The sequence below is a fragment of the Amphibalanus amphitrite genome, unplaced genomic scaffold, assembly GCF_019059575.1.
Source record: "Amphibalanus amphitrite isolate SeventyFive unplaced genomic scaffold, NRLGWU_Aamphi_draft 000404F_arrow, whole genome shotgun sequence".
Classification (NCBI taxonomy): domain Eukaryota; kingdom Metazoa; phylum Arthropoda; class Thecostraca; order Balanomorpha; family Balanidae; genus Amphibalanus; species Amphibalanus amphitrite.
Genome location: NW_024881898.1, coordinates 422,198 through 447,774, shown reverse-complemented (window position 1 = coordinate 447,774; position 25,577 = coordinate 422,198). Strand labels below are relative to the sequence as shown.

Sequence of the window (25,577 nt, the reverse complement as noted above, 5' to 3'; positions counted from 1 at the left end):
CGAGCTCTGGTGGTGTGATCCCGCACGGGTCGTGGTTCGGTCATAAGTCAGGTCGGGTTAGGTCAGGTCGTGGAGAGTCAGGGTAGGGCGGCTCAAATACCGACTCTGATAGCCCAGGTGAACTCAGTCAGTGCGCACTGCGCATGGAAATAATATTGGACAATGGACATCCCCCGGGACCATGGAAAATTCATCAAGGTCGTTTGCTCGGTAGGGGAGAGTGGGGTAAGATGCCCAGGGTGGGAAAGACGCCCCACCCCCTCTAGCGGCGAAACAAAGAATCGAACCTGGAAATTAATGTTCTTAGCGTAAAGCGGAAGCCTGCCTCGTTAACTGCACAAAAATTTGCGAAGCTCAGTTGGGCAACGGTGGGCTGGTGATTGCATGTTTTTTATTTGCTGCTTTCAAAAAATATTTTGGTGTCAAAACATTGTAAATATCAAAGAAGGTAGATAATTTTTGCGTCCCTTGCTATAGTCGTGATACATTAACGTTCGTGTACTGTGTCCCAAACAGTTTGTTTCAGGGGGTAGTTTTATGGCTAACAAATTGTACTGATTTAATATTACTTCGGTACCTTGGGGTAAGATGCCCCCTGTCCTGATGGGGAAAGACGCCCCCCTAAATCCGTAGGCTGACCTTCAAGCAGCCCGTCAAATCATTTATTACATACTTGTGATGAGAGACAAAAGCCGATCTGGGACTATTGAGAGTCCAGTACGGTCGGGTGCTTCCCATGCCGGTCTCTCGGCCCAAACAGCGACATTTTGGGCGGCATCTGACTCTGAAAGCCCTCACGACGGCCTCTGTAGGCCCCATTATTAGCTCCAGGGCCCCTCACGACATCCTTTGAGGGCTCCCACGTTGGCCCCACGGGCCGCGCTGGCATCTGAGGTCCCCACGATGGGCTCGAGGGCCCTCAAGCATCATGAAGACCTATAAGAGCCCCACAGTGGTCTCCGAACGCCACCACGGAGGCTTGTTTGGCCGCGCTGGACTATGATGGCCCTAACGATGACCTCTGAAGCCCCTTACGACTACTTTTGAGGGCCCTTACGATGACGTTTGGTGTCTACTGCAGGCTCGAAGGGACTGCTGATTCGTTCAGGCGATTCACGTGCCCATTTATGTCACTTATAGCGCAGGGGGCATCTTCCCCAACACCAGGGGGCGTCTTTCCCACCCTGTGGGGTAAGATGCCCCCTTTCACTTCTTCAGGAAAATGCTTAATAGCAAAAAAAGTTATCATATTTCAGGCACGAAAGTGTGATATTTTTGGAGAAAAATGATGTCGGCTTCCGTTGAAACTACAAGTTTTTGATTTCCGATCGTCATTTTCGAATAATATATGACATAGTAAAACCCTGGGCATCTTTCCCCACTCTCCCCTACATTCCCATCTATTTCGAATTTACACAGATGCTGTGTTTGCAAATAGTCTCACAAGCGACATCAGCTATGTCTGCAAAGGCAAATTAGTTAATGCTTTATGGTTACTAGGTTGAACCAGTGAGCCTGCCGGGGTGCAGTCTGCTGCAACGGCTGGAACGGTTCGATTGTGCTGGGTCATGGTAATGACTTGAGCCATCCCTGACCCGCAGGTCAGTGCTCTCTGAGCCACACCCTACACGGCCCACTGCAGAGCAGCATTCCGAGCTGACGCTGACTACAGAAGGAACCGGAGCTTCAGCAGACCTGGCTGCAAATGTGCTGTTCTGCACTCTGTGCATGTTCTCGCGCCCGACTGACAGTGCGTCCGTTCGTGTATATATCAATCTGCAGTTCCACTGCACAGAGTGGAGGGTAAGGTCCCGACGAGTTGGGCCACCTGTGCGGGTACAGCTAACTGAAAACTGTTATCCTGTGTAGGGAAGGGCAAATGATAGGTGCTCTTCATTTACATCAGTGCATGGCAAAAGCAAAGCCAAAAGACAGGTAGTTAAAAACTTTCAGAGGTAAAGGCGACTATTTCCATTGCAATATTCCCATGCAACAGGAACGCACAAGGACATGTTTTTTCCACCAAGCCGAACAAAATCCCATCGTGTCATTCTGCGATTCGAACACCAACCTTTCCAGCAGAGAATCCCCGAGACCTCAGCACCTAATTTGTACGCACAGTCACGCGGGAGGACAAGGGGGCCCTTTGTGTTCAGCGCACACTATATTGGTAAGGAATCGGCGAATAAACGGGGCGAAGCTCACCGAAGGTCATCCGTTCAGTCCAGGAAACGTGGTAAATGTCGGGACATCGCATTTACTCGCTTAGTTGCCGTCACTTACTCGTCCCAATCCAGAATTACGAATCAAAAGAATCGCTTCGTGGAGTGGAAAGTGCATCTTTTGTGTTTTCCACGTGTTTTCGGTCCACCTCGACTACAAGTTGTCGAGGGAGTGCCGGGGCTTGGCAGACACGTGACAATGGAGGTAAAAGGTCCATCGATGCACCGTTAACATCGTATGCCATCGTACTATCACCCGACTTCGTGTATCGATAAACATTCACACAGATGACGGCCGTGTGTTACCAGGAGCAATGTGTAAAACTTCCCAGTGTGGAAAAATAGCACCTGGTTACACGGTGTGTCAACAAACCCAAGGACTGCAAGGCTATCCCAAATTCACATATCTACCGAGCATTCCCTTTCAGCTTGACGTGACAGATAAAAACCATCTATTCATCGGGTGACCCACCTTCGGGGTGGCACGAAAATTTAGAACAACGAAGGAAAAGAGCAATAAAACTCGTAACAAAACTATCAGAAGGCACTCAAATAATGATAGGAAGACAACCCACGAGCAAAATCACTCAACTGACGCACTTCAGGATAGAATTTTCACCGGCTAGGAAGAGTAGGGGAGAGTGGGGTAAGATGCCCAGGGTGGGAAAGACGCCCCACCCCCTCTAGCGGCGAAACAAAGAATCGGACCTGGAAATTAATGTTCTTAGCGTAAAGCGGAAACCTGACTTGTTAACTGCACAAAAAATTACGACGCTCAGTTGGGCAACGGCTGGCTGATGATTGCATGTTTTTTATTTGCTGCTTTCAAAAAATATTTTGGTGTCAAAACAATGTAAATATCAAAGAAGGTAAATAATTTTTGCGTCCCTTGCTATATTCGTGATACATTACCATGCGTGTACTGTGTCCCAAACAGTTTGTTTCTAGGTGTAGTTTTATGGCTAACAAATTGTACTGATTTAATGTTACTTCGGTACCTTGGGGTAAGATGCCCCCTGTCCTGATGGGGAAAGACGCCCCCCTAAATCCGTAGGCTGTCCTTCAAACAGCCCGTCAAATCATTTATTACATACTTGTGATGTAGACAAAAGCCGATCTGGGACTATTGAGAGTCCAGTACGGTCGGGTGCTCCCCATGCCGGTCTCTCGGCCCACATAGCGACTTTTTGGGCGGCATCTGACTCTGAGAGCCCTCAGGACGGCCTCTGTGGGCCCCATTATTGGCTCCAGGGCCCCTCACGACATCCTTTGAGGGCTCCCACGTTGGCCCCACGGGCCGCGCTAGCATCAGAGGTCCCCACGATGGGCTCGAGGGCCCTCAAGCATCATGAAGACCTATAAGAGCCCCACAGTGGTCTCCGAACGCCACCGCGGAGGCTTGTTTGGCCGCGCTGGACTATGATGGCCCTAACGATGACCTCTGAAGCCCCTTACGACTACTTTTGCGGGCCCTTATGATGACGTTTGGTGTCTACTGCAGGCTCGAAGGGACTACTGATTCGTTCATGCGATTCACGTGCCCATTTATGTCACTTATAGTGCAGGGGGCATCTTTCCCAACGTCAGGGGGCGTCTTTCCCACCCTGTGGGGTAAGATGCCCCCTTTCACTTCTTCAGGAAAATGCTTAATAGCAAAAAAAGTTATAATATTTCAGGCACGAAAGTGTGATATTTTTGGAGAAAAATGATGTCGGCTTCCGTTGAAACTCCAAGTTGTTGCTTTCCCATCGTCATTTTCGAATAATATATGACATAGCGAAACCCTGGGCATCTTTCCCCACTCTCCCCTACAAAGAGCACCAGTTATACCGCAGAGGTGGGACCACTGCTCTACCAGTGACAGAGCACCCCCTCCCCCTCCCACCCCAGGTGTGTGTGGCGTGGCGTCACCGGGCGCAACCGCGTGGAATGACACGAGCGACCGATAGGGCAGGGCCGGCGGCGCCCCTGGGGCGATAAGACAGGTCAAGAGCGGCCGGCGTGCGGCACACGGCACGCTTCGAGGGCCAGGGGCGGTCACAGCCTGGCCCACAGCCGCCCCACGAGGCACTGCAGTGCCTGGTTCAGTGCGCGTTTCTGACCAGTGCACTGGTCAGAAACGGTCAGCTGTGACCGATAGGAAGCTGCCACTTTTCTAATTGTCGCTGCTCTCAGTGCTCACTAGTCACTACCCAATTTAGCGAGTTACTGAGCGCTGGATCAGTTTCCAACAGGCATATCGCTCGTGCATGTTGGCTTCTAGGCATGCAGACCACATTTAGAAGCAAGTTGCGTTGTCAACCAACGAGGCATTGTGAGTGAGTTTGCTATAAATTGCGTAGCGATCAGACAGCTTGCGTTCCCAAGCTAAGAATTATTGTGGATAGGATAAGTATGGATTACGTTCCAACAATAAGCCAATGTTATCGCGCTCCTTCGCAGCTTTGACGCACAGCTTCTTGTCTGCTTGGTTACAAAGTACACAAATGCAATGCCAGCCTCGGCAACTAATTGTTCGAAGGACCTGAGTGAACTCCGCCAGATTTAGATTGAAGTAAACTAGGCTACAGTGAACCAAAAAAGTCACTTGCAACAGTTCGGAAGTGCCAATTCCTTTGCAATACTGCAACTGTTGCTTGGTGGCTAGTTTACTGCTTAAAAAGCAGCAGGATCGGAAGCCAATATACAACGATACCAATATACCGCCAGTCTGATGACACATACCAACAGAGTGAGGCAGTGTTGCAATTCAGAGCTGAACTATCTACGGCGTGTGACCCGTGGAATCCCCGTCGGCCCCTTATACCGGCGATACGAGTGGACCGCTACAGTCACCATTCTGCGAATGACTGGGTCTGTCCCGGAAGCACAGATAGAGGAGGAGGAGAGGGCAGGGAGGGAACGCACAACACACGTATCGACAGGCCGACTCACCCAGTGTTTCACTATTTGTTGACCGACTAAGCAAAGTCTGACTCAAACACATAATCTTCCTCTATGCCCGATAAGATTCCCGTGATTCACCTCATCACAATTGGCCCCAACCTCCGAGAAAAGACCGCGCGTTTCAGCCTGACGTTCGCTATAGTCTCTAACATATGGACAACATAAGATCAACTTATTGACACAGGGTTCCTTTTCAGCATCCCTCGCACTGTCACCCTCAGTTGCAGACCCCCTTCACTGGACTCTGACGGTAGTGACCTTCTGGGGAGTGGGCTGACGGGGAGGGGGCTGCCGGGGAGGATGGAACGATTCCACCCCCTGTCACCGGGCCGCCAACAGGAACATGTCAAGTGCTGACCGCGTGGCCACCATCTTGCGCCAGCTGTCTGACAACTATCACAGGTCAGTGTATCGGAGTGTATCAAAGCGCATCACAGCCACTCCGGGCCGACAGGCCGGTCGCAGATAGTGGATGGCGCCACCAGAGCTGCCCTTTTGGACCGGAACGCATGTGGCGAGAGGAACCAACCGCCTTCAAACAACCGTTCAAACAGACGCTTATCATACAAGTGTTTATCCACTCTGCGATCACAGAGATCATCTGCACACGAGGTGTTGGTACAGAGGTCGAAAAAATGGCCAATGGCCCTCTGATGACGACGGAAGCAGGGAATGAAAAAATTACAGAAATTGCAATGCAGCAAAAGTGAGGATGGGTCCCGTCTTTATCGAATGCCGAAAATCACAAACGAAGTAAATAACGTTACATAATATCCGAGTAGCAATACAGCAGTTAACACTCTAAGCTCAAGGATGAAGGAACAAGCTCTAAGACAGGAGTCAGATCGTACGATCTGCGTGCACCGACGACACATATATTTACGGAGCGACGAGCCGCCGGAACCATCTCACACTTACCGAGAGCGGTCTGGGCTGGAGTGCAGAGACGGAGGCGGAGGCGGAGACGGGGCTGCCGGCCGCCTGCCGGCGGTGCCGGTGCAGCCAGCGCGGAGACCGGCTGCGCGGCCCGGCCGCCATGCTCGGCTCACTGAGCACCTCGCGCCCGGCAGCGGACGGCGGCCGTCTGCCCAGCACCAGCGGCCAGTCGGCCGGCGCGCCGTCCACCGCCGACCGAGGGGCTTCAGGCCATCGACCAGCCTTTCGGCGTGACATTGGCAGTCGCATTGCAGTCCGCTCACTGCTGCGGCGCGCGGCACTCCGGGGAGACTGACCGACGGCGGAGGGAGACAGGCGACGACCTCACAGCGCTGTCAAGTAGTGCCGAAGACGAGGTCCAGTGGAGGGACAACCTCCAGCGCTTTGACAAACTCAGTTAAGCACTATGGAAAGTCTCCGATGACAAGCTGACCACTCAGCCTTTTCACGCCTCTCGTCGACGCCAGCCAAACGTCTCAATGGTATCCCTCTGATCTCGCCCGATATTCTCTCTCACACCCGTCAGAACTGGACCTCGCTGGACTGAATTGAAGCCTGTCACTGCCGCCGCCGCACTGTCCAGCTGCCGACCGGACCAGACGGCCTGACACGTGCCATGTCACGAGACGCGTCCGCCCTCGGCTGTCTCCATGGTCATAACAGAAGACTAACGACTCATTTGGTCGATGAAGTAGCTAAGTGTCTGGTTAGACGTGTTGAGACGTCTTAGCTACCATGCGAAAAAATGCCAGGCTCGATAATTGGTGGCTTCGTGGGTCAACAGGGATGGAGGGAACCGCCATTAGAAATGAAACCAAGTCAATGGAAACATACACTGAAAACAGAGCACATACGTCGCTAGTTTCACGAATACCACATGACCTCAGCCAGCGTGATAAAATAAACACAAAACGCCGCTGCTAACCACCCACGGTCATCCACCGAACCTCTACTACACCCTCCGGCCGCCAGATGTCAGTACTCGCCATTGGAGCGGACACCTACCTCGGGCGCGGCCATGACTGTGTGTCGCCGGCGACGCTGGTGTGGCGGCTGTGCCACGACCACCTGTGGCAGCACCAGGCCGGCCAGCGGACCGCCGGCGGCCGCCACAGCGCCGGCACAGAGCGGGCTCAGCGCCGAGGCCGGCGGGCTGGAGCCGGTCGAGTGCGAGCGGCCCGGCTGCGGGGAGCCGCTGGCCGACAGCTGGGAGCGACCCGTCTGGGGGGAGCTGCTGCCCACCGGAGACGAGCCGCCCGACGATCCAGCCGCCATTGCTGTCTCCGAGGTGCTCACAGGATCACTCAGTTCAGACACTCACGAACTCAGACTCATGGCGCTCACTGAAGTACTGACTCGCAGACTCACGAGGATCAAGGGTTCACGCACTTCCGTACTATCTAACTATCATGAACTCACGGAGCCACGGCTCTCACTGTTTCTGCCTCTGGTACAGCTCCAGCAGGCACAGTCCCTCTCCGGCCATGTCTGTCAGCAGCAGTAGGTCACAGACGCTGCCACGGCCCGGCGGAGCGGGCGCCGAGGCCGGCGAGGCGGTCGGAGCCGCATACGGCGCGGCTGGGGGCGCCGGCGGCGGGGGCGGCTCGTGGTCCTCAGGGGCGGTGTTCACTGGCTCGGGGTGGTCCACCATCCCAGCTCTGGCCTTCGAGGCGCCAACGGACGAGGAAGCAGCTTCAGTGTATCAAATACACGCTTTGCAGAGAAAGAAGCCGCCCCCGGGAATCTTCCCAGAGTCCGTTCTTGTACCGTTCACCTCCTCCACAACAGTCCTCCTGAGTTCACCAGAGTTCACCCCCCAACACACCAGCTCTCTGAGGTCCTCTGGGAGCTCCCTTAGCCCTCTGTAGCGCCACCGTCCGCGCCCCACTGACCGTCCTCTCTGCCGTCGGCAGGTGGGGGTCACCGGGCCACGGTCGGCCAGCGCGAGCCGCTGCCAGCTGGCCCACGGACCGCCTGCCGCCGGCGCACGCTCTCCGCTGCCAGGGGTCTGACGGTCTGAACCGGCCGGTATGTCACTCCAGGGTCGGTTGGAGAGCCGGGAGGTTGCAGCTGGGGTTAGCTGACCGCGGGGCACACATCGGATTCCGTATCGGTGAATGTCGGACCACCTGCGGCGTCCGCCGACCGCGCCAAAACCACATCGACGGGCAGACAGGCGACACCAGCAACCCATTCTAGTAAAAAAAAAGAGATCCCAAGATTGGTAGACACCAGGCCCCTGATAACCGCTATTCGAACAAGATATCACTTTGCTTTTCGATAGTTCAGTTGTTTAGGACGACTCAAAGAGGATACAATGCCTGAATATTTTCATTTCAGCTGTTCTCGACTGCTCCCATCTGAGCAAGCACATCCCACATAACAACATTCGATATGAAAAGGACCAGACAATCCTGCGCCAACCCAAACATGACCATTATCCTCCGTTTTAGAGCCAACAGAATACTGCAACACAGAACAAAAATCTTGCGCACCGCTCCCGCCATGCAGATCCACGAGCAATCACATTCCACACCAATCACGTCATCAGACCAATCGGCAGCCAAATCTACAGACCGGGCGCATAAACACCGCCAATTTATTGCCGACATCACCTAAACATCACGAAACAGCCAGCCATCGACGATATATGGCCTGTAGTCCATTCCAAACCAGCAAAACAGCTGCGTGAGCGCATAATCAGCGACCAAAAGCAAACAGCTCACTTGGCAGCACAGCAGTGGCGACGGCGACTAAAATTAGCCGGCCTTTGGCACCGGGGCCCTGCGGTCGCGGACACCCTCCCCGCAGGACCGATCTGTGGGGTATTTCTACACCAGGGGCCGAAAGTGGCCACTGATGTCAGTGTGTGGCGACGATAGGAAGCCCCGAAACACCGAGTGGAAACGGAAATCCGTCTGATCCGCGACGGCATGTCAAGGGTTGTGGGTTGCTAGATAAGACTGGATAGCACAGCAAAAAGGGCAAGTGATTGACGAGCATATACCGATTGTCTAATGAACAACTATATTGAAAAGAATACCCTGACCGCATTGTGTCTACTTTAAAAACAGGTAGTCAAAGAACAATGAATAGTTTATCAGTTACTGCAACATTGAATGAGTAAGCTCCGGCCGCCACACTCGGGAGTCAGTTATAGACTCTGAGGCCAAATTCCATGTGTTCCGCTCGTCATCTCGGCACTACGGCTGGCCAAACGTCTGGCTCGCGGGTCCGACCTGGCATAGGGCCCGGTGTGAGGGTGAGTCACCCGTTCAGAACACCGAGACGATACAGCGGGCATGGAGCGAGCTTTGTGCGAGACGGGATGACAGAAAGGCTACATGGGGGATCAGCGACCATAACGTGGGTAAAGCCTGAAACAGACTCTTTCCGCAGTCAGGAAATCGCATGCGAGAGCCTATTCTCTCTCGTGCGATTTCCGGAATGCGGAAAGAGTCTGTTTCAGCCTTAACAGTGAGCTGTTGACGCCTGACGGTAAGCAATCTCGGAGATGATAACAATGGACCTCTGGTTGATAGGGCTAACTCCCAGGCTCTTAGAGCGGACTCCGAGGCCTGTAACTTGGTCGGCAATAGCATGAAGCGCCGCAGTCGCGACTCGTGGAACATGATGTGCAATCTATTCCATCGCCTTACAAGTAAATACGCAAACATGCACGCCATTAGATCAATCCTGGCAAAAGTGTCCCTCGCGACCTATTTGTACAGCTCGCGCGGCGGCTGTCAGCGCACCTCCGCGCGGCTACAATACCGAACCGTCAAACACCAAATGCCATTACGGCACCGCCATAACAGGTGACAGCGATGGAGGGAGGGGAGGGGGTAGCCATGTTACACGGCCGCGGCCATTGGCGTGTTGAGCAGGTGACTGCCGACCCCGGGGCTGACAATGGGTGCGGTCGAACCATTCACCGGACACCAGTCGTACAGCGAGCGGCGCTGGGTCTGTGCGTGAGGCTTGACACTAACTGGTTCATGTAATGTGGACACTGGACAGGATGCGTGAAGGAAATCAATGGATGGGACAGTCCAGTAGGCATACATGCATTTGACGCGAATAGAATGTAGGGGATAGTCAGTAGTCACGGACAAAATGTACAGCATGTACATTTTACAGCATGTAAATGTAGGAGCCGAGTTACGACAAATTAAGGCAATGAAGGGGATTCCAAAAAAGTTTTATTTTTGTGTGAGCTGAAATCGGTGTTCTCGAAAGAAAATTAACAAGGGGTCAATATCGGATGCATTATGTAATGAGCTTATGATCATCAAGTGATGCCTTCCCGAACGATGCCATCCTTCTCCAGACAATATCGTACCTTCTGCCCTTCTGCCTATTCTAACAACGAAACGCAAACGAGGAAGGTGCGATTTAGTGAGCGAAGAGGAAATTTCAACCCCTTTCGTTCCATGTCTGAATCGAACTACGCATCCAGCACGGAAGCAGTCAAAGATGATTGTCAGCATCACTGGACGTAAACGATCATTACATTACCGGGCGTAGCAATAAACGTCCCATACAGCACCATTACAGAACGACTACCTGCGGCATTTGCTGGAGCTACTCTTATCATGTAGCATACCGTCTCCCACAATGCCGAAAAGGAGCACACATTGCTGTTACTTCCAATCCACCGCAAACGACCACTGACAAGACGAGCACGACGGCTCACAAGTCACAACCCTGCTGAAACTTCTGTCGCCTGAGATTACAAGCCATACAGTTTGTGCACAGCCTGATCAAGCTGTCAATGGGTTACAGGATTCAGTCAAAATTCACCTTCACCAGTACAGTCCCTGATTCGGACTGTACTGGGTCCTTCTTAGGCACTCCCTCCTTCTTACTCTTTCCCTCTTCCCCTCCTTCCCCTCCAGCACTCACCCTGGCTGCTTTTCTGGCGCGCAGTTTGTTGGACGAGTCGTCCTCTGCGCTGGGGTCCACGTAGTCGTCGTCGTCACTGGTCAGACCGAGCTCGGAACCGTACAACTCGTGGACCATCTGCCACAGCTGTGACGCAGACAACACCTGGCCATGGTGACACAACACGTCACGGGGAGCGTCACGGAGTCACGGAGTCACGGGAGGAGTGGCACAGTGCGGCGGGACGGGACAAGGGAGGGTCGACTTAAATGACTATTCAGGGGAAGTGTATCGATATTGCCTAAGCGGTCGGAGCGGTCCGAGACTTCCGGCTTCCAAGGACGGAAGAGCTCGGTCTGTGGTAGACTCGGCGCCTTTATCGAAGAAGAGCTCGGTGCCGCTAACGACACGGTTGCTAGGAGACGTCGAATACACAATGAGCTTGTCAGCAGTACGTTACCGGGGCAACGTGACTTGGCGGTGGAAACATACAACCCACACCCGCAATTTGTCACTAATGGAAATTGTTCCGGCTCATGTCTGAGACGGCGAAAGATGTCGAGAAATATCGGCATTCCAATTATGTAAATAACGTAGAGCATGATAACGGTTACAACGATTGTGAGCGGGGAGAAAAGTAATCCAAATATGCGAGATGAGACGAACGACTTTAAGTTAAATTCAAAGTGGAATAAGAGATACATTTTATTGCAGAAGCCCGGGTCAGAAGCGAAGCTAATGCTTTCGTTTCAGACTCTTGGCACTACATTGTTAGAATAGGTTTGAGTAGGATAAGACACATCGTTTGCTGCACAGTGCATACTGCAGCGGTATACCGATTGGCGCGCCACCTACATGTCTCACAGTCGGTGCACCTTCATCCACCGAGAGCCACTAGCAGCACCTATAAAATCGCCATAGTAACTGCCACCTTCCCTTGCGCAATGTCAATCCAATCCCCAACAACACATCGCCAATACACCCTCCCCTCCCTCACCAACCTACCATCCCATCCTCCCCCACCACGCACCTGCTTGTCGATACAGTTTCGCCAGATGTTCTCAATGTTTACAAAGGCGCGGTCCCGGGAGGCGAAGGAACTGAGTACGTATTTCTCGGAGGCCGTTTCTATGTTGATTCCCGATGGGAAGACGAGCACGTTCATCTTGGTGATGGCCCGCACCTCCCGCAGAGCCACGCAGAAAGACTGACGGCAGGGGAATGTGACAGTGAGAGGGTCGTGTTCATCTCGTGGAGACGTGACAAGGGGAAGAAGAGTCGCAGGGCGGAGAAAACACAGGAAAACGACCGCTAATACTCTCATGATACTTAGTACGCACCGAGATAGGCAGATAAGAGACAATGACTTTTGGTGAATTACAATAAAAGTGTTTTACGGCTACGGTAAAGAATCTTACAAGTTGCATGTCAACGGTGACAGTGTTGATTTGATTCATCCATGAAATTCAGACATCCAGTTCTGTGTCACTCCCACCCATTGATAAACACAATGCACACACGACGGAAACCATAAAAGCATATGCAACACCGGATGGCCACCCACAACCGCCTGATAACAGCCCCGGGTGGTTACGCCATACCCACTGAGCTATCTCTTTCCTTCCGGGAAGTCAGGCACGCCCAAACCTACTTCCACGCCCCCCCCCCCCCGACACCCCACCCACATCCCCCGGCAGTCGGCAACCATGTCAAACACTGTACCACGTCCCCGACACCCACGTCAGACACCGTACCACGTTCCACTTGAAGATGTTGGAAGTGAAGCAGATGTAGTTCTGGGAGATGTACAGCCGGCCGTGGTAGATCATTTTACCGACGTCTACCTGGGCGCACGAGTAGTCTGCCGGGGGAAGGGGGGCGAGAGAGTCAGGAGACGGGCGCATTCGCGCAGGCCACGAGGCCGCCTCTCGAAAGCATTGACATCAGAGGCGCAAAAGACGAAAGAAAGAAAGAAAAACGAATAGGCCAAACGTACCTCGATAACGGTCAACGGACAACAAGTAAGCTAGTCAAGACCCACTATCCTGCACACCGTGTCCCACCTCCGATGGTTCCTGTTCACCCTCCCCGCCCTCTCAGTTCCCCACCCGCAGCTCCAGTCCCCCCCCCCCGCCCGCCCTTCCCCCACTGACCGACAATGAGCCGCTCGTCGGACGGTATCTCGAAGGTGCGTCGGAACTCGTCGCAGCGCTGTTTGTACGTGTTCCGCAGCAGGCTGTACCAGGGCGTGCGGCGCGCCCGCTTACTCTCCTTCCTGCCCGAGTCGGAGGAGCGCGTGGAGTCGGGCCGAGTCACCGAGAGACTCGCCTCGCTGCCCGCCTCCTGACGGTCGAAAGGTCAGGTCAGGTCACACAGAGGGGTGGAGGGGAGGGGGACAGAGTCTCGATCGACAGTCTGAGAGGACAGGTAAGGGGATAGGGGTATGACCATTGGCCAAGCTCGATGAAAGAGAAAAGCAGGAACACGCCTGGGCTCACGGAATGCATAGTTGATATGATAGACACTGAGAAAACGAGAAGAGGAAGGAAGTATGCATGTTCAATGTTCATAAGTTCACACAAGACATCCTAAAAAATATTCGGCACTAAACAACAGAATCATTCACTTGTACCGTTTACATCAGAATACAAGACTAGCATGGTTCAACTGTCACACCAAAGCGTAAAGCGACACATTCCTGAAACTACGAGACTTGATAAAGTCTTGATTCGGGAAGGAAGCCTGTAAGGAAAATTTCATAAACTCAAGGCATAGTACCAAAGGAAGTTGGCCTATGTAACATGCTGCCTACATAGCGCTATCTGACCCAAAGCTGTCGGGTTAGTTGCCATATCAAACAAACCAATACGCGACGATTTGAAGTGCTGAAGCGTCAATGTTTCGGAAGAAAACGCTTTATACATTTGCGCTAAGCCAAATGAATCTCCGATCTTATAAAAAAGAGACTGAGCCAATTAGGGAAAACCGTCTGGCTAAAAAGCAGGATGATAACAGGACATGAAACCGAACTGATAACGAAACCGAACTGATAACGCCTGTTCGGCAGGCGGAACGGCTGAGGCCACCAATATCTGACTCTGATGGTGGCAAAAAAAAAACTTATAATTCAAAGACTTTGGATCTGTTTGACGCTAACACTCGTATTGCATTCGGGTCGAGCATTTGCGCCATTCGGGCATATCATTTGTCACTCACTTAATTGATGGTAAAAATTAAAGTGCATATGTGAGGCAACATATGACGTTATCCACTTCGGGACATAGGAAGATAATAAAAGAAGTTCACTTAACAACATACATAAGAAAGCGCACTTTCTTCCTATTTTGTTGAGATAATATTCAAGGTCGTTAATAAGACAAACACTGCATGTTCATACTTATTGCCTAGCATTAAAAATTAATCATAACGTAAATAATTAATCGAAAATTAGCTTGTCCCGCAGAATACCAATGTAAGTGTAGCTAACTGCACACCACTCCAGGCACTCAACTCCACATCACTCGGAGGAGGAAGTCCCCATCCGGCCTCCAAACCACTGCAGACTCCACTCACAGAGACCAATATCCACAAAAGGACTCTCAGTTCCAGCTGGGCGTAACAATATTAGCGGCTAAAGGCACCACTAGCCCCGCAAGTTGTCATGGTAACCGGGACAGACGCAATGCAGCGAAACATCCAAATGTTATTTGATGGTGATGAACCCAATTGAACCTTGCTATTTGTGGTTACCAGAAATATGCGATCACATAGGAAGCACCCAGTGAATGTTATGTTTATATGCGACATCATTCGTGTTAGCGTCTTGGGCCGCCAGCAGCCGCTAATATTGACACCGAACGGGGACAAAGTTCACTCAGACAAACACGCCGGGCGGCGGGGCGGCAATGGCAGGTCACGACGCGAGCCTAGGAGCGACTGAAGCCACACAAACACACACAAAGCCGTGAAGTGGGCCGGTGACCAGGACCTCGGGGGTCGCTCAGCGCCTGCTGGACATCAGGTCACGTCAGGTCAGGTCAGTAAAAGTTATCCGCCTCAGACAATGAATAGTTGATGATGGTGGCATCGACCCCCTCCTCCCCTACAAGGGCTGATGATTTTCCGCTTCTGTAAAATAGCTTACAAACATCGGAATCAGTACCGTGTTACCGAAAGGCGAACAAGCTGCCATTAATAAACAACAGGAACCGCACAAATTTGGTACCAAAAGGATGCTCCAGATAACAGTACACACCAAAAGATCGTATGTCGTGCCCACTAACAGCTGCCTACAGTGACAGCACCTACTACGAACTAATCCAGGGGAGCAATCGGGCTCAGGAAGACAATGCATTATCAAAGTCCAACTTGATCAAGGCACTCCGCGCAGATAGCCTCGTCAATTCAGCAGAGCGTCTTCCCATTGAGCCGACCTGGATTCTACCCGAGAACACTGATGAATAATTTAGAGATATAAAAGTTTGTTTGACGTCTGACGGTTCTGTAGACGCCCGAGTCATTTCGGGATTGCAGGCAAAATCAAAACGCCATCTTTGATTAATCGTACTTAAAACTTTGGCCACTGGACGACTCACTAGTTATTCATCGACCGAGACGGCGAGACACAAGTTCCACCACAAAATTATTTGCTTCCTTCCTTTTTCGTGACTACCCTCCTGTTTATCCTCGCCTCTCTCCCTCTCCAAGTCTCACCTGTCGACTGAAGTCGCCCAGTCCGTCTCGGGCGGTCTCCGAAGCGGCCCGACTCTGTTCCTGCAGTCCCGGGCCGGCGGTGGACGGGGACGGGGGACCTGCCGGAGCCATCGCCGCGCCGCTGTTGGAGCGTCTGTGACCGGACCCTCCGCCCCCTCCACCGCCGCCGGGAAGGGGCGTGCTGTGACTGCTGGCAGACCGGTGCAGCGTTGGGCCCGTAGATGACCTGGTGGGGGTGGGTAAAATGAGAGTTACACGGTGGTTGGAGAGAGATGCGCCCATTGAGAGAGGAATGACAGGGAATGACAGGCTATGCCTGCAGATATGCCCTACACCTGCGGCGCACCGCACACAATACATATAAACCCGACACAAACACGCAAAACTAGAGGCGAGATTAACGAACGGCACACCACAGCATGACACCGGGACGGGTAATACGATACACGCACGGTATCGCAAATAGTGCGAATCACGATACAGGCACCATGATGGGCGACGATACCGGATATACCAGCAGTGGATGGTGACTGGGCATGTCATGAAACCAGGCGATAAAACCGAGTTTAACAGACACACATGCGGAAACTCACGACACATTGCACCTTGGTAACAGTCCTACAGCTAGTTTCCTGAGTCTTCGAGACCCATAAACGAGATAGCATGTTGAAACGTACTGTCGAGCACTGCAGGACGGCCGCGGCGAATAAATGTGCAACACACCTCATTTACCTCTAAGGAGCTACTCGGGACAGATGACAGAGAAGACGTCAGCTGACACTACCAAAACTCAACCCACACCACACGGCAGCGACCACACGGACGGACTCGGCCGGAACTCACCGGCCAGTGCGACCTCACACCTCGGCCGGTATACAGCACAGCCGTGCAGTCACACGCCGGCCAGTGTGACGTCACATCTCGGCCGGTATACAGTACAGACGTGCCTCCGCACATGGCCGAGCAGACAGTGACCGGTGGACAGCTGAGTGTATGACGTCAAACAGATACACAGAGCAAATACCAGACGTGGGGGACGGTCAGGAATGAGAATAGCAATAACGGACAAACATTACCACTGAGACACATACACATTTATGAAACATACAACACAGTCCACAGGCCCCAAGACGCACACACTTCATGGAACAAGCTCGATACAGGCGGTAAAGCGGTGGAATTTCCATCTCGTGTCGGTATCTTGAAGGGACAGGGTCGGCAACTCTGCCCGGGCGATCGCCAAAAGTGGTGCGCCGTATTCCTTCGGGACTCCATCGGTAAGCAGCACTACGACCGGCGCCCAATTTACACACACGAACCTGTGGCGGCCGCCGTTGTGGTGTCTGTGTTTTCGCCTGCACACGCGAGGGGTTGCCATGGCGCCAGCGTAGGGGACGGGGCCCGACCGGTCGGGGTCCTGGACTCACCCATTGCTCTCCTGCACGGGCAGACTTTGAGAGGAGACCGTCTGGTGGAGATTCTCGAACGAGCGTGCCGACGTCAGTTTGCGGCTGAAACGAGGGTAGGCGGGGGTTATAAGGGGCTGACGGTGAGGTGTTATACCAGGGACGTGACGAGTTTGTAAGAGAGGACGGACACTCGGCTAAAACATCACCGGCTTGGTGACTAGGGACTAGACTAAAAATCATCAAGCAAGAAATCTGATCATTTTGAACTCGATATTTAAAATAGCATGACGCTCAATTTATTATGCAAATGATACCGATAAACTAAGCATACCGTGAACACCAAAATGATAAATAATTACCCACATAATTATACAGCACATGCATAACTCCTGTCATGAACTGCAATGGCATTAAAAATACGGCGGTCCAGAACACGTCGCACATTTACCGACACATTTACGAGCGTCGCTTCTATCACAAATTCAGCATGACTACCAACAACGGCCATAGATACCAGACATTTGCGACAGTCACGCCGTCAGAGCGTACCACATGCCACCACTCGCGGTCCGGGGGGAAGGGTATGCATGCAGCGGCTCGCGGCGGTGGTGCCAGTCCGTTTTACTATCGATTCGTGCATTGATTATGGGCCGGTCGGTAAAAATCGCGACCCTCAACAAAGCCGAATAGTGCTGGCGTTGTGGTTTGGATATGACCAGCGAGTCAGTGAATCGACGGAAGGCACTAGCTGTGTGTCGACTTCAGGGTTAGGCTTAATGATATTTGGTGTAGCTTAGTCACAATCAGATTGACATACACAGCTCACGTTATAAACTTCCTGCCGCGTTACAAAGAGCCATGTCATTAGGAATTAGGGCGACCATGGACGTAACGCTAACCTGGGACTGTCTGGCTCGCACGGGGGCTCCACAGCCGCCTCGCTAATGGCAACGCCCATTCTGCTCCCGGTGACCTCGGCCGCTCACTCTGCCACTCCTCCCTCTTTCCTGGACCGCTCGCCGCCCTTTCCTCGGCCACTATCTCCACACTTCCTCTCACTGCCGCTGCGCTCTCGTTCACCACAGACTCTCTCGACAGCAGGTGAGACCGATCGTCAGGATCCCGCGACGGTCGCCACAGGACTGACCGGCCGCCCGTCCCGCCGTCCACCGGGCGCCGCGGGGTGCCGCTGTACCGGCGCGGACGGATGGACCGCCGCTGCTAATCGCTCGCGGGCGATACGCTATCGGCCGTCACACGTAAGGGGAGCCGTGACTATGGGGGCATTCCACGTCAAATCAAACACCGAAATCCGTCATCCCCTTCGATTTTTCTGAAACTTTGTAGGCAGACTGGGCATGGTTCAAAACTGAGTTACGTATAATATTTTCGAAATTTGATAACGTATCGCTGAGATATAGGTCATCGAATATAGCGAAAAATGCCACACATCAATTTTTTAAATGGCTATAACTCTGGTTCCTTTTCTGGTATCAAAATGATATTAACAGGGTCTTATAGGCAATTGATAAGGCTTTGATTTTTAATTATAAAATTAATTTGAAGTGACCTTGAAATGCTTTTGACCTTGAATTAAAACAGTAAAATTTAAATAGCAAAAAACACGTCACCTTCGATTTGGCTAATTTTTACATATTATGTCCGTTACAATGTTCCTAACATTCTGTGAAAAAATTGGAGTGGGCCATTCATAACTTTCGCGGCAAACGCCGTTTTCATGCATCAACATCACGCAACAGCGCGTGACCTTGAAAGACAGAGTCAAGACATGCTTGCTTGTGTACACTTTCTGAAATGAATGATTGCTGATTAGTGATATCCTAAACTCTGCGAGAATGGAAATGCATAGTCATCGTAGTCAACCATTCACGTTCCATAGTAAAAGTGTCTCAGGCAAACGGTATTTTGCGGTGAATTTTGAGCCGTGTGGAAATGCATCATGAAGTAAATTCAACGAAAACATTATCACGCAACGATTACTTCACGTCTTTTGATCTTCACTATACGAAAGAACATACATTTTATAGTATGTATGGGGAATTTCTAGTTAATCCAATAATAAATATGGCAGTTAAAGGCCTGCTAAGAGTAACATGTCGCCGGCTGCAAGGCGGGCTCGGCCGATGCGGGAAATGCAGCAATCACAATTTTCTGTTTATACGTTCATATTTCAATTGTTTACCAACCGATTTTCAAAATTCTTTCACCATAAGATTGCCTGTACATTTCTTAGTCTTCTCACAAAATTGGACGCGAATCGAACGTAATCAGCGGTAAGGAGCGCGATGTAAAGACGGAACCGCTCCGTTCCGTCCCGGCACAGTCTACAATTCAGGCGGCGCGTAGCGGTCGGCGCCGGCTGCCGAGTCGCCGCGTCGCTGCGGCGACAGGATGTTCACTTTACACCGCTATTACTAGAACAGTTGTGAACCGATTTTCTTATTGCTTGCACGATGAGATGTCCAATTCAATTCTTGACAGGTAGCCATAATTAATTTCGCATTAATCTTATGAGATATTGGAGAAAAACAGGAGGGGTGGGCGAAATTCGCTCTTCCTCCTCCACTGCGCGTGCTAACATATGTTTGCATATGTGCGATTTTCTTCAAAACTTATGAATGGCCCACTCTAATTTTTTCACAGGTTGTTAAGAATATGGTAGGCAATAAAATATATGAAAATGAGCCAAATCGAAGGTGACGTGTTTTTTGCTATTTCGATATTTGTGCTTAAGAACAGAGTTAAGCAAATTTCAAGGTCATATATTTAAGTAGGTGCAATTCTAAACAAATGCTTAAGAAATTACCTAAACAGTAAGGGTTATTTCATTCAAATCAAACAAGTACAACCAAAGTTATGGTCGTTCAAAAATATAAAGATGCAACATTTTGTAAAAATTTGATGCCCTATATTTAGAAGACCTGTGGTCAGAATGTGCAAAAAACATCAATATAATGTCCGGGGCCACACAGGAACTCGCTCACAAATTTATAATGAAATCGCTGATGGTAAGGTGCAAAACAGCCGATTTTTGTTCGATTTGACGTGGAATGCCCCTATGGGAAATGGCGGCACCGAATGGCGAGCGAAAAAGATTAGCGGTGGTGAGCGAACACCATAAAAAGCTGTCTGACTAATTGACCTTGATACTGTGTCAACTGAAAGATTCAGCCGATGGGTTACGGCGAAATATCACGCGACACTTATTTCACGTGTTTCGTAGCAATGTCGAACAATCCCGACGCTCTTATAAATTTAATCTTGCACACTTGACGATAGACGACGTAGCATGCCACGAGCATTTAATGGGATCGGCACTTAATGATTCATCCGAAGACATGTCCGTTTAAAACACCATCTCATTGTTACAAGTCCATATAAAATTCACATACCAAAAACAAAACCGTCGCCAATCATATCAACGAGCTGTATACTGCCTTTTGGATGGCAACCCTACCAGTTTGGACCCGCTATGCATTAGTGGGGCATTCCGACGCCCGCAAAACTCACCTTGACAGGGAGTCCGCCTAGCAACGGGCGAGCGCCGGGTACCAGACCACCGCAATAGCTCGCGGCAATGCTGATTTTATTCGGCACGGTCCCGGCTGGCAGGTATCATCTGGCCTCACAACGCTCTACAGTGATCGTCGGCGAGCGCTGCATCAAACGGTATCATGCTGGTCGTTGGCGTACTTGACAGGGCCCTTTGAAGAGCAAACTTTACCGAACCATTTAGTGCGACGTTGTTCTCTCAACCATTCAATATCCTTTGCTGTGTAAATCGTCCCATTCGGAACTCCACCAACTAGTTGTGCAATGTGCATACATCCTGCGCTTATAACCGCTCAATGCGTCGGTTCACCCGCATGGCCGGCGGCGGCGCGGTGTCACGGAGACCCGCAGCTCCAGCGGGGCCAGATGGCGGCCGCGGACCGGCCGCCATCGATCTACGGACCGCCGCCGGCCGTATGCAACGCTGATCTGCCGCATTGACCCGGGCCTGTGCCGCGGCGGCTCGAGCCGTCTGCGGCGACCAATCCACAGAAGCGAATTACCGCGGCGGTCCGGCCTTGTCGCGGAGCTAATTGGCACCTGTCGTAGGATTACGGGGCGATCTCAGATCTACGGAGTACTACGTTACGAGGATCACATTGTACACAAAGCAGCCGGCTGCGGCGTGCCTCACGAATGGAGTGTGTTAAAAGGATTACACCGGGCTTACCGCAGTGGCCAGATACCTACCGAGGATGTCCCGAGACGGAAAGCCGGTACGTGGCCCCGCATAGGGTCACAGAATCCGCCGTGTTGTGTTTCGATACGTTCAATTCAGCTATCTTCGTCCAAAGGTCTACGTTGATGATTTTCATTGATATTTACCAAAAGTCATTATGCTAAATCACAAATAGCATCTATGAGCCTCAAACTCGTAAATTTACTATCTCAGTTCAAGTCAGCTGCTCGGAAGGTAAGCCCGGCTAGATGTGTCGTAGTGCGGCATTGCATAGCCAAGGCAGTATAATGCTAGGATCCATCTCCCAGAGACTACCTGCTCCTGCCTTCACTGAGGAAGCGGACTGGACCTCACCCGACAATGGTCAGTGGTGAGCGGTGCCAGACTAACCTGCCGGTGGAGGAGCGGGATGACTGTCTGCGCAGACGATCATCGTGTGTGTCGAAGAAGCGATCAGCCTCTGGGCTCTGGTCGGGGCTGCTGGGCGGCTGGCAGCTGAGTGCAGGCACCTCAGCCACGTCTGGCAGGCTAAAGTCGGGCTCCTCCGACTGCCGCTGCTGCCGCCGCACCACCGACATCCTCCCTCAGCCTGCCAGTGAAACAGGGTCAGGCAGGTTACTCATAGGCTACAGGGTCACTCAGGTCACTCCTGGATAAGGTCAATTAGGCCACTGGTGGCAGGATCAGCACAGCTAAGTTATGCTTATCAAGTGGTGCTAGATCACTGCAGTAGCAAAAGTGACTGCAAACAAGTCAATTAATGGCAAAACTCTGTAGAATCAATGCATAGTTTTACAGAAATGCTGTCCCTTTTCACCTTGTCCCTGCTTGTGCTAGAGCTTTGCTCTTGACTGTGATGTTCCCTACACCTAGGTACCGAGCCCACACTGCAAGGTAAGACAAGAGATAGAGTTTACATGTATCACCAATAATCGTAAAATAATGGTAAAAATTGATCCACACTAGCAATGAGACTTGTGTGGACACACCAGCCTCGGAATGATTTAAACTGAGCTTAGATATTGATATTTACCATCCAATATTAACTCAAACTGTGCTTTGATCAGATGAACTAAAAGAAAACAACATCAGTGCCTAACTGATAAGCAGAAACACAAAAATAATGCAAATTGATCATACTTACTGGCTAACTTCAAGCTTCCGTAGGTAGGTATATTTTTCAACTTTATTTATCTATGGTAAACTTTTCGTCTGCTACATTTTCCCCTTCAGCCTGCTGATTGGCGCAGATAAGACGTTCAGTATTTTGTGAACGCACTGAACGTGAGCGTGAGCAGCTGCATCAAGTCGATGCTATCATACCTTAAAATGACGTCATGAATGCAAAGTCTTCGTTCTACTTGGTTTTACATGAATAGCATGTATAACATCACAGTTAATTATTTTAAAAAAATGAAGGGATCTTCAAAATCTGTGAACTTATTCATTTTTTCAAAAGCAAAAACGAGAAATAACGTGTCAAAAAAATGCAACTTCATGATCCAATGCAATATGCATTGACCTAAAAAAGTCAATGATCCAATGCAAATTTAATGGACTCTGTCTCTTTCAAGAGAATACTTCCATGATGATTGCACTTGCATATTTCCTCACCATAAAACATTTAAAATACCTACAAGAATATTGGCATTGATTAGCACTAAAAACTCCATAGGAAGTATCATGATGTAATTTGTTAGCATCAAATTCTTTTAAGTAATGCAAGGTATTTATTTCTAAAACCTTGATCTACGGTTTTATCGTGAACGTAAATTGTTTACGAAAGTGGCGTGGGGTGTAGTCCTATGTTTGGGGATATTTCACGAATTTTATTGCATCAAGTGGGTGTGAATGATATGCCTAATAGTATGTGTTAGCTGCTGAATTTTTGTTGGCTCCAGCTTTATTGTGGCTATACATCCAAGACTGGGGAGACGATATTTATTTTTCCATTTGGCTGCGCCACAATAGCCTACTGCAATGGCATCTGGGACAGCATTGCAAAAGGCCATAGACTTGGTCACCAAAGCCACTGAGGCTGATCGCGAGAAAAACTTCTCAGAAGCTTGTAGACTGTATGAACATGGAGTGGAACATTTCCTTCACTCTTTGAAATATGAGGCTCAGTCAGAAAAGGGGAAAGAAAGTATCCGTGCTAAGTGCATTCAGTATCTCGAAAGGGCGGAAAAGCTGAAGGAGTACTTGAAGAAGCAAGAGGGTAAAGCGGACAAGAAGCCTGTTAAAGATGGAGGAAGTGGGAAAAAGGAAGACTCTGATTCTGACTCTGATTCAGACCCTGACAAGAAAAAGATGTTGTCCAAACTGGAGGGGGCTATTGTCATGGAGAAAAACCTGAATGTGAAATGGTCAGATGTTGCAGGCCTGGATGCTGCAAAGGAGTCACTGAAGGAAGCTGTCATCCTACCCATCAAGTTTCCTCATCTTTTCACTGGCAAGAGAAAGCCATGGAAAGGAATTCTCCTGTTTGGCCCCCCAGGAACAGGTAAATCCTACCTTGCCAAAGCTGTGGCAACAGAGGCCTCAAACTCGACTTTCTTTTCAGTCTCATCTGCTGACCTTGTCTCAAAGTGGCTGGGAGAGTCAGAGAAGCTGGTGCGAAACCTGTTTGAACTAGCAAGGGAGCACAAGCCGTCCATCATCTTCATTGATGAAATTGATTCACTGTGCTCTTCAAGATCAGACAATGAATCTGAATCAGCCAGGCGCATCAAGACTGAGTTCCTGGTCCAGATGCAAGGTGTTGGCAATGACTCAGATGGCATCCTTGTGCTGGGAGCCACCAACATCCCGTGGGTGCTGGACGCCGCCATCCGCAGACGTTTTGAGAAGAGGATCTACATTCCCCTCCCGGAGTCGCACGCCAGGGCAGCCATGTTCAAAATCCACCTGGGCAACACTCCGCACATGCTGACAGAGCAGGACTTCAGGACCCTGGGAGACAAGTCTGAGGGCTTCTCCGGCGCTGACATCAGCATCGTGGTGCGGGATGCCCTCATGCAGCCCGTCAGGAAGGTGCAGACCGCCACCCACTTCAAGCGAGTGAGGGGTCCGTCCCGGTCGGACCCCAACGCCACGGTGGACGACCTGCTCACCCCCTGCTCCCCCGGGGACCCGGGAGCCATCGAGATGTCCTGGATGGACGTCGACGGCGACAAGCTGCTGGAGCCAGTCGTCAACATGAGCGACATGCTGAAGTCCATGGCCAGCTCCAAGCCGACCGTGAACGACGAAGATCTTAAGAAGGTGGAGAAGTTCTGCGAGGACTTTGGAATGGAGGGGTGAGTGGGGCAGTCTGGAAGGGGATCGTGGGATTTTGAAAGTCCTTGCTGTTTAGACACGACCAAAGCACTCTTCAGTGGTCCTGTCAGCTTTGGTTAGCCACCTAGCTCTGATGTTGCTGCAGGGATGCTCATGTTCAGTGCATCAGTTGAATCTGTCATTCTGCTTCAATCAGCACTTGTTGGAAAATGGCCCGTCTGCTATGAACGACTGGACGTGACAGACTGAGTGATATTTGGTTTGGTTTTTAGATGTCCAGTCTGGTGATGTGATATGATAGCACATGTAGAACCAGTTTGTCACTTTCCTCTGCCGACCCAACTGTAATTATCTATGCTTTGAGGCTATTTGAAAGTCTGTTTAAGGGGGAGGAAAGGCATAAACTCTGCTATCATTTAACATGTGTACCTGTGGGTCGATAACTGGGCCGACATAGTGAGTGCATGTGGATGGGCCGTCCGACTGCCTTGCACGTGATGTGGTTGTGCGTATGCTGCAGGCTGCTGGGCTGTATTATAATGAGCATAGAACTGTGTGCTATATTCGAATTCTTATGGTGCTGCGTTGGAATCACTGAGAGATAAATGCTTGCGGCCGTCATTTCTTCTTTGCATCTGACATTATGCGGAATGGAGACGGCATCTGCAAAATGACGGCTCTCAATAAATTTATGATGTAGTATGAGTGGCATTTTTGGCGAAACGAGGTTGTGGTACTTGTGATGGTGAATGGACGGTTGTCGCTTGTGACGTGCAGCCTGCTTTTATACACATGCGATTTATCCCCTACCTACCAAGGCGGTTAAAATACCGTGTTTACATTTGTTTTACGTTCTTTGGTCAGTGACGACATCCGTCGTTAAGCTGATATATCATGCGTGCGCATATTTCCTGGTGCCTCACATTTGCGATACGA

At 50.9% G+C, this 25,577-nt stretch overlaps 2 protein-coding genes across 8 annotated transcripts in view; one reads left to right on the top strand and one right to left on the bottom strand.

Moving 5' to 3' along the window:
* The window catches only part of LOC122390665 (protein Aster-B-like), a 34,993-nt gene extending 12,009 nt beyond the window's left edge, over positions 1 to 22,984 (bottom strand). The window contains exons 1-8 of one of the 7 annotated variants that reach the window (XM_043383819.1): positions 22,507 to 22,984; positions 21,753 to 21,951; positions 17,129 to 17,212; positions 15,702 to 15,927; positions 13,142 to 13,331; positions 12,743 to 12,849; positions 12,019 to 12,195; positions 11,010 to 11,153 (exon numbers count right to left, since the gene is read on the bottom strand). In XM_043383819.1, the coding sequence (XP_043239754.1) occupies positions 11,010 to 11,153; positions 12,019 to 12,195; positions 12,743 to 12,849; positions 13,142 to 13,331; positions 15,702 to 15,927; positions 17,129 to 17,212; positions 21,753 to 21,940 (1,116 nt within the window). In that variant the 5' untranslated portion in view covers positions 21,941 to 21,951; positions 22,507 to 22,984. Of the gene's footprint in view, positions 1 to 11,009; positions 11,154 to 12,018; positions 12,196 to 12,742; positions 12,850 to 13,141; positions 13,332 to 15,701; positions 15,928 to 16,433; positions 16,550 to 17,128; positions 17,213 to 18,009; positions 18,277 to 21,752; positions 21,952 to 22,506 lie in introns of those variants that run through there. The other 6 variants (XM_043383820.1, XM_043383821.1, XM_043383823.1 and 3 more) reach the window with 6 other exon arrangements.
* A 122-nt stretch (positions 22,985 to 23,106) lies between these two features.
* Positions 23,107 to 25,343, top strand: LOC122390664 (vacuolar protein sorting-associated protein 4-like). Its single transcript, XM_043383818.1, has one exon. It carries the CDS (start codon positions 23,343 to 23,345, stop codon positions 24,663 to 24,665), a length of 1,323 nt encoding a protein of 440 aa, XP_043239753.1. The 5' UTR covers positions 23,107 to 23,342; the 3' UTR covers positions 24,666 to 25,343.
* The last annotated feature ends 234 nt before the right edge of the window (positions 25,344 to 25,577 follow it).